Here is a 16,559-nt window from a genome sequence, read left to right as displayed (position 1 = left end):
CAATCACAAATTGACTGAACAAAACAAAATTAAACAGTGAAGTAATCCCCAAGCAAATTTAATGAAACCTAAATCCCGAAGGGCTGTGCACTTCTGTAGGTAATGGTCTTGTTTAATAAGTTGGCCCTGCTTTCACCTTTCGGACCATATTTACACAGACAAATTCAATTCATTTGGGTTGACGTTCCCTCTTCCTCTCAGTCTGCCCGCCAGGCACATATGGGAAAGACTGTAACCAGGTATGTCAGTGTTCAGCAACTGAGGACTGTCATCCAGTCACTGGAAGATGTTCCTGTCTGCCTGGCTACCATGGAAACCACTGTCAGCTCCGTAAGTATGGTCCTCTGTACAGAAGTGTGACTTACTGAGGAGATACCGATAGGTTGGACTGTTGTTCAGAGCAGAGAGCAGAAGGGAATGGAGGCTTCAACTCCATAACCAATTCTGTGGGATGTTTGACTTGAATACTGGAAAGCATTATCTTCTAGTCCTTCTCTGCACCCCCCTTCTACATCTTCTTTTGGTCTTTTCTGTTCAAAAATTTCCCCAAACTCTTCACAAGTATATATGAAACAAGATAGACGAAAAATATAGAAAATTATGTGCTTATCACTATAAATCAGCAGAAAACAACAGACAACATATTTTGAATGATCAAAATGTAAGCTGATCCCATACCTGCTCTGAAACAAACCCTAAATGTATTGTTATTCTGTGACAAAAGCAATGGCTTGCTTAGGTGACAAAACGCCAGCTGCTCCCGGCCCTGTGATGAGACAGCTCCATCCCTAAACTCAGAACCTTACACTAATTTGCTGGAACAATTTAGTGTCAAAAATGGTTATTGAAGAAAGAACACACTAAAAAAGTCCCAAGGAGCGTATGAAAATGTTCAATCAACTATTTAATTTTTAAGCCTGTAGCTATTTATAATGCACATTTTATAGGTGTAAGAATAAAATGATTTGCCCTCAGCTTCGTTTCCCCAAGCTGACCACGGCTATTCTTTCCTCCAGTCTTTTCAGTCATTTGTCCTAAATACATGGACTCCTGATCACACTAATCTTCTAAAAGCTATAGACAATATATTCCAAATATCATTAATACATCTTAAACATTGGCAACTACAGCCACAATTAAACATATATGAAAATTGTTTCAATTAACACTTTTAAGATCCGTAAATAGTATAGTCATTCCAGTTGAAAACAAATGACTAAAATATAAAATTTCTCTTAGTTTGTGACTATGGTCGATTCCAGGCATCTTGTCCTAAAAAGGTATTGTCATATATATCAGAAGAACTTCCTTCTTGGTCGCGAAGATATTTTATATTAAGAAATAATATCAGGTTACATACAACTTGGTTATATTTTCATTTCCAAAGTTGAGCTACCTTGGGTTAAGGGAAGTAGCCTCACCTTGTTAAAGTAAACCTGGCTGAGCCAGGAGCAGCTCCCTGACTGTCAAGTGGGCTTAGCTCCAAGCAACACGTGGTTGGATATGGTTCCTTGGCAGCATCCACTGTAATTACAAGACTATGAAGAAAGATTCAAGAAAATAACCATAAAAGGTGTAGCTGGCTCTAAAGCAAAGCTTCCGCAGCCAAGAACAACTGGGCTTTCATGCTCTCAAGTTCAGAGAAGAGAATTAAACTTTTCTTTCAGCAGAGGTCAGAGGAAGCAGACAAACTCACACTGAACATCTCACAGCTTTTTCCTAACTTGAGAGATGAGGACGCTCAGCCTGAGTGTGTGGCTCTCACATAGGAAAAGAGCAGTGAATGCCAGAGGATGTGGACTCATGATCCTATGAGTTTCATGACCAACGAGAGGTCTTACGCTATTGTAGACCTTGGAAACCTTACACTCCTCTGCCTACATTTAGAATCACCCTCATCTGAGTTCTCAGTAACTAGTCAGTTTTGTGAAAGGTCCTCCATGCTCCAAATAGATGCTTTGGGAAATGTAGTAAGAACAGCTTTCCCAGATCAGGAGGATATGAAGGCATTCATAGAAGCTTGTCATTGATGACATTGCCTATGGCCATAAACATTCATTGTGAGGAGATTTTACTTTCTCCTTTTTCAGAATAAAGCCAAATTGTGTCACAATGCCTTGCCCATATATGTGTAACCTTTTCAAATACTAGGCAAACGGACTGGAGAAAACAGATTAATGCTATTCATTTACTTGGGAACTATGTGCCTCAAGATACTGTAGCAGCCTTGTTTGTCTAAGTGAAATGCCATTCACATGATCACAATGTGCAGTAGCAGAGGGGCCTGCCACGGAGCCTTCAATATTTAAACAAATGAGAACAATAAATTCCAAATTGAGTTTTGTTTTTTTATTAGCATCAAAGAGGGGAAGATTATTTGTGGATGGGGGAAATGGTCATTTTATAATGGAAAATAACCCAACATTCCTTGCTTGGGAGACATTTCCAGAAAGAATAACTGTAAGAGATGTAGCGAAGGTGACGCTATGATAAAAACAGAACATTAGGAAATGGGGGGCAGGGAGGGGAGGGAGACTTGACTTTATTATGAAAACTTAGTAAAATCATTATATCTGTAGTGTGTCTTGTTAAGTTTAGTGAACCTCTAAGATGTGATCACGAATCAAGAAATCTAACTTGCATGTGCCACAGAAGTTAATGAGAAAGTGGAATTGTCCACAAAATAATAAATTCTTGGAAAAAAGATGACCACAACATCTATAAACCATACATCATACTCGGGATATAAATTTAATGAGTCTGTAACCCATAGATTTATGCATATATTGTCTTTTTATAGATGACATTCTTTAGCAGGTTAGTCTCATTGGATGTAGTGTACTGGTTTAAGAAGGATAATAAAGTTGAAGGATAAAATAATGTTTTTCTATATATGACAAAGGAAGCAATAGTGATTTTAGTCAGCACAAGCCAATGGTAAGATAGCTGCTTTGACGAGTGTCTCCGGGTGGAAATGGCTGTCCTGTAGCTTCAACTCACAGGAAAAGAATCTTAAAATCTGCACTTTGTATCTCTTAGTTACTTAACTTCGTTACTCACACTAGGCCATTCTTCCAGTTCGCCTGATGTGGTGTTTCTTTATACTCAGAATTATAGCCACAGTTTTACATACATTTTTATTTTTTAAAAGTCTCTTTTTATAAAGTGACGCTCTTTTCCTTGCTTGCACAGATATCCACACCATGGTCCACTTCCCCAGTTATGGTTTCTAGAACATCTGCTATTCCACTTTAATCTCCTCTTAGGAAGCAGCATGCCCGAGAGGCCCACCTGCCCACACTGGTTCTCTGTATATCCTCAGTTTCCTTCTTTGTTTGCCTCCAGTCTTCATAGGAAGCATGGATCTTATTGCAGCGCTAACTTTAGGTTTACCATTCTCTAACACATTTTAGAAGAGGAGGGACCTCACAAGTATGGGAACTGCTGAGAATGCTGGGAGTGCTGTTCTGGAAGGAGCGGGGAGGAGCTAGCGCGGGGAGGAGCTAGCGCGGGGAGGAGCTAGCGCGGGGAGGAGCTAGCGCGGGGAGGAGCTAGCGCGGGGAGGAGCTAGCGCGGGGAGGAGCTAGCGCGGGGAGGAGCTAGCGCGGGGAGGAGCTAGCGCGGGGAGGAGCTAGCGCGGGGAGGAGCTAGCGCGGGGAGGAGCTAGCGCGGGGAGGAGCTAGCGCGGGGAGGAGCTAGCGCGGGGAGGAGCTAGCGCGGGGAGGAGCTAGCGCGGGGAGGAGCTAGCGCGGGGAGGAGCTAGCGCGGGGAGGAGCTAGCGCGGGGAGGAGCTAGCGCGGGGAGGAGCTAGCGCGGGGAGGAGCTAGCGCGGGGAGGAGCTAGCGCGGGGAGGAGCTAGCGCGGGGAGGAGCTAGCGCGGGGAGGAGCTAGCGCGGGGAGGAGCTAGCGCGGGGAGGAGCTAGCGCGGGGAGGAGCTAGCGCGGGGAGGAGCTAGCGCGGGGAGGAGCTAGCGCGGGGAGGAGCAGCTCTCACAGAACAGCAGCCTTCCCTGTGAACAGTGCTTCAGTGCTCACTTTGTTTGCACCATACTTAAGCTGGAAGGTAATCTGAGTCTCCAAGGAACAACTGTGGGTTTGGAGACAGAATTCAAGCAAAGGTTGTAAAATGCGTCCTCTCCCTCCCTCCCCTCAACCAATGTCTTACATGGTGTCATCATGGGAGACCTACATTAATTCTTTTTCTCTTATTGTGACAGAACATCCTGACAAAAAGCAACTTCGCACAGGAAAGGATTTATTTTAACTTACACTTCCAGAAGGGCAGTCCATCATGGTTCTGAAGGTCTTCAACGGGACCTGAAGTATGGAGAGAGACAGAGACAGAGACAGACAGAGATGGAGAGAAAGACAGAAAGAAACAGAGAGAAACAGACAGAGACAGAGAGACAGAGATGGAGAGACAGAGAGAGAGAATAGGAATCTCTGTGTCTTCCTATCTATCGCCATGTTTGAATCGGTAGCTTGATGCAACTAAAATCACCAATGATGAATAATTGAACTATTGAGCTAAGAAAGGTATGGGCATGAGTTTGAACACCTGAGTGCTTCAAGTTACAACAACACATGAATTTTGCTCTCCTGTGACAGGGTGCCCAAAAGACACTTATGGTCCAAATTGCCAAGAAACATGTAAGTGCCTGAACGGAGGTCAGTGTGAGAGCATGCGTGGTACCTGCAGCTGTCCTCCTGGCTTCATCGGGGCGGACTGCAGTCAAAGTAAGTTAGTTCTGCCTGGATTTTCAGTCAGAGTCCTTGTGTGGTTTATGGACATGTGGCAATTCTACAACCTCACCCTGTACTTATGGGGAAGACAGGATAACTATTCCAGTGTCCAAAGTGGGTAGCACAGTACCAAAGCACAGTTCCTAAGGACTATGGCTGTAACAGTGAACGGTGGCGTAATGTTTTACTTGGGGATTTATTATAATGACAGTAAATACAAGCTGATCTAAATGCTAGGTTGACGACTATTAACATCAGATTTGAGCTGAGAGTTGAAGTAATCCAAATTAGCTAAAGAAATCTTTCTGCCATAAACCCTTCTACTTAGAAATACCAGACTCAAACCAGGACTGGAAAAATGTGTTAGGCAAGGTCAGCATGCAGATTTTTGTATTCATAATGTCAACCTTGTCCAAAAGTCCAGAATTTTATCTCTACTCAGCAATTTTATGTCTCAACAATAAGTAATTTCTCTATTCATCAAAAGGGAAATAGTGTCATAAGCCCAAATACCTTTACTGTATGTTGTAAAACTTATCAACATCAAGTGTAAGGGTTAGAAAGTTGAAGATTCCTTTAAAATACAAATGCTTGTGCCTAGAAAATGCATCTCATACATTGTCAAACCTGCCATTTCTGAATAACTAGGCAGTTTCTACTTTCACCAAATAACTAGTGAATGCATGCCCTCTGGTGCATCTGGCCCAGGTGGTGATGATTTTGTAGTCACATCAAACCCTAGTGTCTGAACGCAGGGCCACAGATGATCTCTTCAGAAGACAGAGGAGGCAGTACAGAGAACAGACTGAGAGAAGGAGGTGGGAAGCTGGGCTAACAAAATCTGTTTTTTAAGGCAAGGGACATGAGATTCGGTTATTCACTTTTGAGTCATTCATTAAGATCATACTATCTCCACTGATCATTAACTTCACAACTAGAAGAGAGAAAAACCATTAATATTGTTTTAAGTTAAAAGTAGATGAACTACAATAACTCTTTCATTCATGTGTGTGCATGCATGTGCACTTGCACATATACATACATATACAAATGCACATATATACCCACCTACACATAAACATACACACATATAGATACATATATACACACATACTATACACATGCACACAAAAATACACACACAAAAGCATAAACACATATACAGATACCCACATATGCATAGAAACACATTCACATGCATGCACGTGTGTGCATGTGCACACATACAACTTTCATATAAGATCTTACTAGAAGAGGATCAAAGTTTGTGCTTATTCAGGTCATTAAGCTGGTGTACGCTGAAGAGACATTCCTTGCTTGTGCTTCCCAGGCAGGTGGCTGCTGCCTCTCACTTACATAAGGACATGTTCTCTGTTAATTGTCCCATGACAACACCCCACTGTACTGAGCATAAAAATTTAACAGGATAAAGTCTCAAATCCAAATAGCTGGTGACAGACACCTACTGGATAGTGCCTCTGTGTCCTCAACTGCCAAGTGATCTTTACATGAAAGCCATCCCATAAACACTTCCTGAGGAAGATTCCAGCTGGCTCCTTTATGTGTGTTCTTCAAAGAGATGTCCCATGCAAGAGTGTGTTCAAAGGCTGTGGCTCCTGAACACTGGGAACACATTGCCTTGAGAAAGCTGTGATCTTGTAGGGGCAACATTCCTTGCCTTGACAGATTGGTAGGTTAGAGCCAAATGTGCAGCCTGCCTCTGCCAAGGCCAAGGTTATCTTCACATTGTTACCACGTAGCCACCTCAGTTGGTTCTTACAGATGTTTCTGTTATTTTGTGTGTTATCTGTTTTCAGTAATCATCTCAGTTAAATTTTGGAACAATGCAAAATAGATCTGTAAATTCAAAGGCACAGATAAATATTTCAAAATGTGAGTATTATGGATTTTATATTGAGGTTAGGAGTATAAAATAAGATTTCAGAAAGGACTTTAAGAGAGAAAATATTCAATGTTTGCAAAAACATCATATATGTCCTAAAAGTACAACTACACCCCCACACACACATGTACACACAACAATATACATACATAAGCACATATATGCACACATACTCATACACACAGGCAAGCAAATACACACACATACATATATATACACAGTCTCTTTTTCTTACACACATACACTCAGAGCACATGTGTGTATGTGTTTGTGGTGTGTGTACATGTAAAATAAGACTGGAAACTGTTGAGTTTTTGTTTTGTTTTGTTTAATAATTTATTTTATGTGCATTGGTGTTTTGTCTAAATATCTGTGTGAGGGTGCCAGATCCCCTGGAACTAGAGTTGTAGACAGTTGTAAGCTGCTGTGTAGATTCTGGGAATTGAACCTGGGTCCTCTGTAGGAGCAGACAGTGCTTTTAACCACTAAACCATCTTTCCATCCTGATAGCTATTGTTTTTAATTTGTAAGTGAAACCTACAAGACTTGTTTTTTGAAACTAGGTACAGGCTAATATAATATATTCTACATTCTAGCTGAAACTGCTCTGAGAGAGCAACAGCTTGGGACTTCCTACTTGGTTACTTATTTTGAAGTAACCTTTTAGGTTGAAAATCAAACTGTAGGAAAGTCAGCAAAATACGGGATTTGGAGAAAGGGCCATTTATTGACAAGTGTCTAGAAGTCTTGAGTGACTGATGTTCCATAAGCAAACTAAGCTTCTTCTGCCTTTATTTTGCTCTTTGGTCTAGCTTGTCCTGGAGATAATTATGGGCAGGATTGTGCCCAGCGGTGTTCCTGTGGCTCAGGAAAGTGTGACTCAGTGACAGGAAGGTGTCATTGTCCACCTGGCCTGATGGGATCAAGGTGTCAGCAAGGTAACAATGGCTGCTAAAGATTCACTTTAACTCTTTAAGCAATAAACACACTGGACTATGACCACAACTCTGGTGCCAGGACTGTGGCATGATTTACCATGCTTCCTTTAATCCCATGGCAGCATGTTTGCCTGTTGCACTGTTGGGGCAATGGTCTCTTGGAAAGACACAGAAATTGGTATAAAAATGAAAATTATTAATGCATACTCTTGGCTAGTAGGAGCAATTTAGGCAACAGTGGCCATTCCTGGAAAACTTCTAAAATGTATTAGAGAAGTTAAATTACAAGATGAACGAATCTGACATACTCTTCAACCTGCAGAGGCCCCCTGTGAGAAAAATAGGAGATAAACGTGAAAATACAGTCTTTGTTGAAAACTAAAGACTTGCTTCTCTGAAGTCTTAACATTGATTATTATTGTAATTAAAATTATAAGCACAGAAGAACTATCAAATCATCAAGGCAAGGAAGTGCAGCGAGAGTGCCAGCCATGGCTTTAGCTGTGACATCTGAGCTGGCATGCCCCCTTGCTGTATAAAGAGGGAGAAGAGAACAGTTATGTGTTGGTAAGGGCTGTGTAACAGGCACGCTGTGGGAGCATCCTTAATCTCCCCAGGCATCACATGCTACAGAAAGGACATGAAATTAAACAAATATAGTGTATGTATGGCTTTGTACAGACTGGAATCTATAGATGATAGCTAAAAAGTCACACAATTATGTATGTGTAAACACAAATACATATATAAACACACATACAAACATATATAATGTGAACATATACAATATGTATGCATGGGAACACAAATACCACAGAAACACACACACACAACACAAATATATACATGTATACATACATACATACACAAATACGTATGTACCCACATATGCATCTCCCTCAACTTGTACACATGAGCTTCATTATAGATCAAGAAACCCTTCAAATTGTTGGTACTAGTTTTTCAGCCCTAAAGCCAACTACCCCTTAAGAAAATGTCTGGTGAGTAAAGCTAGTCAATGAAACATATCCCCCACTTTAGAAATAAGAAAAGTGATTGCAGCTCTGTTTGTTTGTGTTGATTCTGTAAGAAGGAACTAGAAGATGAAACTTAAAAGCAAAACACACGAAACTAGATCTTGAAGGTTTTACTTTAGTATGCAGGAAACTATTAGCCAGATTTTCTCCCAGTGTTCAAAGAGCTCGATGAAAGAGGGTTTCCTATGGAATGTGATGGTAAGGCAGAGATGCAAGGGTTCATAGAACAAGTTACAGAACAACACAAGAGAATGGACACTAAACTGAAGAGCTCAGAAAACAATGCAAATGAAATTTAGAGCCCACACCATGCAGATGAGGCCACATTAACAGCAGGGCATGGGAAGATGGGCTCTGGGGGCTCCAGCAAAGGCATGGAGTGTGTGACGGAAGTGCGGAGAACAAAAGAGCAGCATGGAATAGTGGAGGGAGATTTGTAACAGATGGGAGAGAAAAGAATGTTCAAATATATTACTCAGAAATAAAAGAAGATTGTCTAAAACCTTCCATCCTTGGAACTCTGCTAAGAATAAGAAGGAACTCTGAAGCCACTGTTAGTGTGACTACCAGTTTTGTGCCTCATAACAGTGCTCAATGCTAGCATATGATTAATCAATGTATATTCATATCTCGGGGAGAAAATGTGATCCCAGGATTTTATTCACAGTTAAGTTGTTTTTCAAATCTAGCATGGTGGTAAATCAACAGTTACTTTTTTTTTTCTTTTTTTTTGAAACAGGTTTTCTCTGTGTAGATTTGCACCTTTCCTGGAACTCACAGAGATCCACCTGCCTCTACCTTCCAAGTGCTGGGATTAAAGGCATGCGCCACCACTGCCCAGCCAACAGCTACCTTTTAAAATAAAATATTGCTGGAAAATGATATTTTCTATTTTTAAAGGAAAAAATAAAAGATGAATCTGACCAATAAAATAATGAAAAACTGTAGTAACAGGATAATTGATAACACTACATTCTCTTTAGTTTGTGTCAAGCTTAAAACAACCATAGGCGTTATGGCTACATGACACAGAGAGATGTTATAAATTATAGCATTATAGAGGTTTTATCAAATGTTAATGATCCGCAAATTGAAAGAACAAAGGAAAAGAATGCAAATCTACTGGTCTTCTTTCACTGACGTTTACAAGGTAGAAGGCACCAAACTCTATCAACATATGTGGTTTAAACATGACAACTAAAATATCTTAAGTGTTTAATTGAAAACTCTAGAATTGCAAATATTGTAATTGAAAATATAAGAATAAGATTTATCCAACTAAAATTGGGAGAAAAGAGAAAAATAGAATTATCTTGAATACATCACAATCAATACTGGAGAGCCAGTTTAACAAAGACATTTCCATGTTATGAAACTCTCCATGCACTTTCTAAACACTCCCTAGATTATAAGACTCCATTTCACAGTGATGACACACACTTGCTTTGCTGTAAGGTACAGAAAAAAGAAATGATACAAAATGTGACTCATAAGTGAATCTAAAACCATGGTTTCACAAAGGTAGAAAATACAATGGTTATTAGGGACTGAGGTAGTTGTAGCTATAATGGAAGAAGAATTAGGGAATGCTAGTTATAGGGCACATGCTTACAGGTAGATGTAAAGAATAATTTTCAGGATGTCCCCCACATAGTAGGTAAATACACTGATGGATGATAGACACCATTTTTGAGCAACATAAAGAGGGTAGTTGCTATGTGCTATTGTCAAGATGAGACAACTAGGGCAGGTTTTAATTACATACTTCAAGTGTCATGGTTGATACACTGTGATGATTTAAATGAGAATTGTCCCCATAGGCTCTAGTATATTGGTACTTGGTTCCCAGGTGGTGGCACTGTTAGGGAGTGGTTTAGAAGGACTGGCCTTGTTGAAGGAAGGATGTCACTGGAGGGAGGAGTCTTGCTCTACTTCCAATTTTCTATCTCAGTTTTCTGCTCCTGCCACAATGTACAAGGCTGGCTGACATGCCTTTGTTCCATTCAACTGGACTCATTCCTCTGGAACTGTAAGCCAAAACAAACCCTTTTTATACAGGCTGCTTTAAGTCATGGTGTTTTTTCATAGCAACAGAAAACTATACAATAAAAACATGCAATTGTAAATTGTACCTTGGTTGAAATTTTTCATTTCCAACTACATGCTCTCAAATAACCAGCAGCTTCTTCCTAATTAACTGACTCAGAGACTTATTATAAATTATAAATGCTCAGCCAATTGCTCAGACTTGTTACTACCTAACTCTTACATTTAAATTAAACCATATTTCTTATCTGTGCTTTGCCATGTGACTTGTTACCTTCGGTTTGTTTGGTTTTTTTTTTTTTTTCCTACATGTCCTGCTTCCTCAGTGGATGGCTGGTGTCTTTCTTCCTTTTGACTCTACCTTTCTTCCTCCCCCAATTCTCTGTTTGGCTACCTCACCTATACTTTTTAGCTGGCTACTGGCCAATCAGCATTTCATTAAACTAATTTGAGTGACAAATCTTTACAGTGTATTAAGGGAATATTCTACAGCATTTCTCCCTTTTGTCTCATTAAAAAGAAAGATTTTAACTTTAACATAGTAAAATTATATACAACAAAACAGTTATTAAGTAAGAATTACAGCTACAATATCCAGTCTATTTATGTTTGGAAAATTAGAGAAAATATTATCTATCTTATCTTAGTGAGTCTAATGTTTTGTACCTAATTTACCTTTTATCATAACTAAGGAAAACTGTAATTGTAATTAACTAGTCTTCAACTTCATCAAAGATCCCAGAAGGGTGAAATGTTACCTAATGACAGGGACATCTTACTGCCTGGACAGTCACCAAAAGTTCCTCTGTAATGTTGGGCCATCCAGCCCTGGCCTACAGGCCTGGCATTTCTGACAGACTTCCCTGTGAAGCAGGAAATTTTAAAGGACTGTCCCACCTTGTCTTGGCAAAGTTTGGCAGTTGCGTTTCTTGTGTCCTGCTGGTCCAGTTTGGACAGTAACTGTCAGAAACTGAGGCAAGGGCAGTTTCTCTGCCCACATGGCTAGCTTTTGCCATAAAGAAAACAAACTCCACATGGAGTTTCTTTGATGCCTATCATCCTCTTTGAAGTGATTGGTGCTGCCAGGAGCAGACATGTCTCACAGTTGAGAAAAGTCTAAGTTCTTAAAACATTTTAAATGACATATTTGGTAGGTCTTTGAAGTATTTGAAGATTGCCTATCTGAAATATATCTCTGTTTGACCTTGAAAAATTAACATAACTATAAGTTTTCTATTATAGATGATTATTAATCTATATTTCTTAATTATATATTATAATTTTAAATGAGCTGCATAAACATAATATCCTAAATGAGAGTAGAAATAGACATATAGTATAACAAAATTATCTTTAAATTTGTTATCAATATATGAAAATCCATACCAATGTAACATATTTAAGATTAATAGTTATTTGGGGGTTAAAGTAGATTCAATAGCCTACCCTTTTATCCTATCATCTCTCTATCATATCCCTTTTTTTTTTCTTTTTAGAATGAGATCCCTGAATCTAATATCCTTTATTCAGCTTTTTTCCTGACCATTACCAATAACAACTTGTAACCAACCCTCTCTTAAAATACACATTCATAACCTATTTGGGGAGAATGTGAGTATAGTTCTCTAGACTACTTCCTGCTGACTGGGGGCACTGGTAATCTTTAGGGAATCCTAAGAAAATTTAGGATTATGGTCAAGTCCTGACTGGAGTATTCTGTGAGGCTGGCTCATCTCAGCCAGGAACCTTGAAGCTGTTCTGGATATAGAACTCTGAGGAGAGCTTACCAGAGGCATTCTGAGATGCTGGATCACATGGGCCATCCATGTTCATTGGTGTCTGGTTCCCTTCTCTGAAAACACATAAACTTTTAAAGGTAACATACATATCTGCATTAATAAAAGTATAGACTGAGTCAGCTAGAGATGACTTTTTGTTATGTTTTTGAGCAGGTAAAATATACATAACATGTCTTGTAGTTATTTTAGGTTTATTTCTTTATGTTTGTAGCCAGGACTTTCAGGGGATCTTTCTTGTTCAAACCTGATTTTCTTTCATCTGGAATGAGTCCACAGCCCCTCATTTCTGGTGGAAATAAAAGCATAACCTTTCCCCCAAAGCAACATACCTTTGACTTAAATTTTGAAGTCAAGATATTTAAAAATATATAGGTTGGTTTAATCTAGAACTTTACACAATCCAGTGTCTTTTAGTAGCCAAAAAATTCAAAGACAACATAATAACATATAGGATATACTATCTATATATTCCTCATCTTTATATGGCTTTTTTCCTCTTATAATACTTTACTCCCTTTTTAAGGACTTTATTTTATTATTTTAAAACTATATTTTTCTTTTTTATGACTGTCTATTCTTTTTCTTTTCTCCCCCAAGCCTATGTATATTTTACACATACTGTAACCTATTTAAAGTTTTTTTTTTGTTTTGTTTTTGTTTTTTGTTTTTTTGTCTGAATCTGCCTTTACTGTGTATCTGTAATCCTCTTCTGTCTACATGAGCAAAAAAACTGTTGTGTACCTTAAATCATAGCATGCTGATGCTGATCCTCCCCCTTGGTTCCCTGAGAGTACAGTTTCATGGCAGAGGTATGTTTACCACCAGCTCTGGGAGCCATGTTTACCTGCCCCAACTCTGGGAGTTTATAGGTCCACACTACCACCAAGTAGCATGCTGCCTTCTGCTCATAAACATCATATAAGTGTTTGGTAGTAGGGACTCTTAAAAGAGTTGCCCATTTTTGTTGCTAACACCAAGCCAGGAAGCCATCTCTTAAAGGAGCCACACCTCTGCTCTCTGCCAGCAAACGGAGCCCACCTGAGAAAATTCAGCTACCAAGAAGCCATGCTTGACTCCACATTTGTGTGTCTAGAATCCTTTTTAAAGCTTTGTCAGATTTTATGTGGAAATTCCAGTCAAATGTTTGGACACCATATATTGGTTTGTAGACAGAAGTTTCTGTTCCACCAGCGGCTCCCAAATAAACACAGTGAGGCTTGTAAAAATGATAAATTATCAGCCAATAGCTCAGGCTTATTACTATCTAACTCTTACTTTTTTGTTTTGTTTGTTTTGTTTTGGTTTTTGAGACAGCATTTCTCTGTGTAGTTTTGGTGCCTATCCTGGATCTCAGCCTGTAAACCAGGCTGGCCTTGAACTCACAGAGATCTGCCTGGCTCTGCCTCCAGAGTGTTGGGATTAAAGGCGTGCACCACCACTGCCTGGCTCTCTTACTTTTACATTAACCCAGATTTCTTATCTATGCTTTGTCACAAGGCTCATGGCTTGTTACCTCATTTTCTACATGTCCTGCTTCCTGGCTGGCTGGCTGGTGTCTCTATGACTCCACCCTTCTTCCCTGAATTCTTGGTTTGGCTGTCCCACCTATACTTTTTGCCTGGCTATCCGCTAATTAGCATTTTATTAAGCCAATTCGAGTGACAAATCATTATGGTGTACAAAGCGAGTATTCCACAGCAGTACCTATTGATTTAAGTATATAGAGAGGATGATAGATAGAGGATAGATAGATAGACAGATAGACAGATAGACAGACAGATTATGTAGATTTATTTTGAGCCCTTGAACCAATGTAAAATAATCAAACATGGTGCCACAGGCCTAATCTCAGTAGGTCAAAACAAGGAGATCCCTGGAGCTTGCTGGGCAGCCAATCTACCCTAACATCAATCTTCAGGCCCAAAAGAAACCCTATTTTAAGAGACAAGGCATCCTCCTACTGCTGCCAAGGTCTGTGTTGATATCGGTAGCCTGTGTTAACCTCTGAGACCATTGGGATGTCCATGGTCTATGCTGCAGCCTGAGACCATGGTAATGTCACAGCCGCTGAGGGACGTGCCTGGATCCTGGATCTGTGGTTCTACTGCAGCTGCGAGCCTTGTTTGTGGTCTGTGCTTTCACTAGAAACCACGTAGATGCCCAAGATGCTCCTGATGACTGTGAGGAGCAAGGAAACACTTTGGCAGAAATATTGAACTGTGGACACACAGTGGAGAGAGAGTGACATGGAAGGCTTATGTGACTCTCCCTCCACTCCCTCCCAAAGGGAACAAAATAGTAACAGCCTGGGTGGGGAGCCATCAAAGAAGATTCTCATAAAGTGTGAGGAGATGCTGAAGTTTAGCTCTTTACAGTTGGTGGCTTCTGGCAGGGTGTGGGAGGAAAAGGAATTTTTAAATTTTGTTGTGTGGGGAGGTCATGAGGGTGGGTATGGATATGGAAGGCCTGGAAAGTGGGTGTTATTAGGATGTATGATGTGAGGTTCCCAGGAAATCAATAGAAATGTTGTGATGAAAAGGGAAAGTGTAGTTAGAGTTTTCCTGCCTGGCCCAGTCAGGACAAATCTCTCTTACCCGCCAGTCCCACAGTCACTCAGAACCAACCAAGAAAACACACAGAAACTTACATTGTTTAGAAACTGTATGGCCATGGCAGGCTTCTTGTTATCTACTTCTTCTATCTTAAATTAACCCATTTCTATTAATCTATACTTTGCCACATGGCTTGTGGCTTACCAGTACCTTTACATGTTGCTTTTCATGGCGGCTGCTGGTGGTGTCTCTCCCCAGCCTTCTACTTCCCAGAATTCTCTTCTCTCTTGTCCCACCTATACTTCCTGCCTGGCCGCTGGCCAATCAGAACTTTATTTACATAGAGCGATATCCACAGCACTTCCCCTTTTCTCTCTTTTTTTTTTTTAAGGAAGGTTTTAACTTTTACATAGTACAATTACATATAACAAAACAATTATCTAGCAAGAATTACAGTTACAATATTAAAGAAGATATCCTATCTATCTTATATTTGTGAGTCTAAGGTTTTATATCTAACTTATCTTGTATCATAACTGAGGAAATTATAACTATCTAGTCTTCAACCACATCAAAGACCTCAGAAGGATATAATATTACCTGAGAACCGGGAGAAGGATGTAAGCATTTTTCAGGAGTCTTGCAAGAGTAGACAGAGACAGCTGGCAGCCTGGACAGTCACCTAATGTTCCTTTGTAAAGTTGGGGCATCTGTTTTCAGCCCACAGGGCTAGAGTCTCTTGGTCACTTCTCTCAGTGTCCTGTAGAATGTCTGGCAGTTTCCTCTGCAAAGCAGGAACCTGAAGGACCATTTTGTCAAACAAAGTTTAGTGGTCACCTTTCTATGGGTCCTGCATGTCCAGTTGATCAAGCAGTCCAGTCAAGAACAGTTTCTTGCCCAAATGGCTATTTTTGCCAAGGTGAAGATAAGATATAAAGTGTCTTCAATGCCCATTTTCCTCTCTGAAGTAAATCGGTGTTGCCAGGAGCAGACATGTCTCACTGTCCAGAAAGTCTAAATTTTAAAAATATTTTAAATGCCATATTCTGTAGACCTTTGAAGTGTTTAAAGAGTACCTGTCTATCTGAAATATCTCTGTGTATACCTAGAAGACTTAACTAACATGGCTATGAGTATGATTATCATAGATGACCAGTTATTAATCTATTTTTAATTATCCATTACAATTTTAAATGAGCTATATAAACATAATACCTTAAACAAGAGTAGAAATATACACACAATATAACAAAATTAACTAAGTTTGTATAAATAGACTAAAATCTAAACCAATGTAAAACATTTTAAACAAGTTGTTGCTCTTTAGAAGTAAGTTCCCTAATCTACCCTTTCATCCTATTATATCTATATCATATCCCCCTTTCTTCTTTAGAAAGAAATCTCATTTATAATCAACCTGCTTTAAAGAAAAATATTGGTTTTTCTCTGTCCCACACCAGAGGGCTCTTCTGATTTGGGACACAAGAATCTCTTAACCATTTCTTTTAGCAATATGTCTGGGTTTAGAGAAGGAGTGAGCCA

At 39.7% G+C, this 16,559-nt stretch overlaps 1 protein-coding gene across 6 annotated transcripts in view; it reads left to right on the top strand.

The window, feature by feature from the left end:
• LOC118585330 (EGF-like and EMI domain-containing protein 1) overlaps window positions 1–16,559 on the top strand; it is a 739,880-nt gene that overhangs the window by 705,570 nt on the left and 17,751 nt on the right. For all 6 annotated transcript variants that reach the window (XM_036189745.1, XM_036189742.1, XM_036189746.1 and 3 more), the window contains 3 exons: window positions 202–330; window positions 4,608–4,736; window positions 7,458–7,583. In XM_036189745.1, coding sequence (XP_036045638.1) covers window positions 202–330; window positions 4,608–4,736; window positions 7,458–7,583 — 384 coding nt within the window. The remainder of the gene's footprint in view (window positions 1–201; window positions 331–4,607; window positions 4,737–7,457; window positions 7,584–16,559) is intronic.

This window comes from Onychomys torridus, chromosome 6 (genome assembly GCF_903995425.1).
Source record: "Onychomys torridus chromosome 6, mOncTor1.1, whole genome shotgun sequence".
NCBI classification, from domain to species: domain Eukaryota; kingdom Metazoa; phylum Chordata; class Mammalia; order Rodentia; family Cricetidae; genus Onychomys; species Onychomys torridus.
This window is presented reverse-complemented; position numbering and strand designations above follow the sequence as displayed.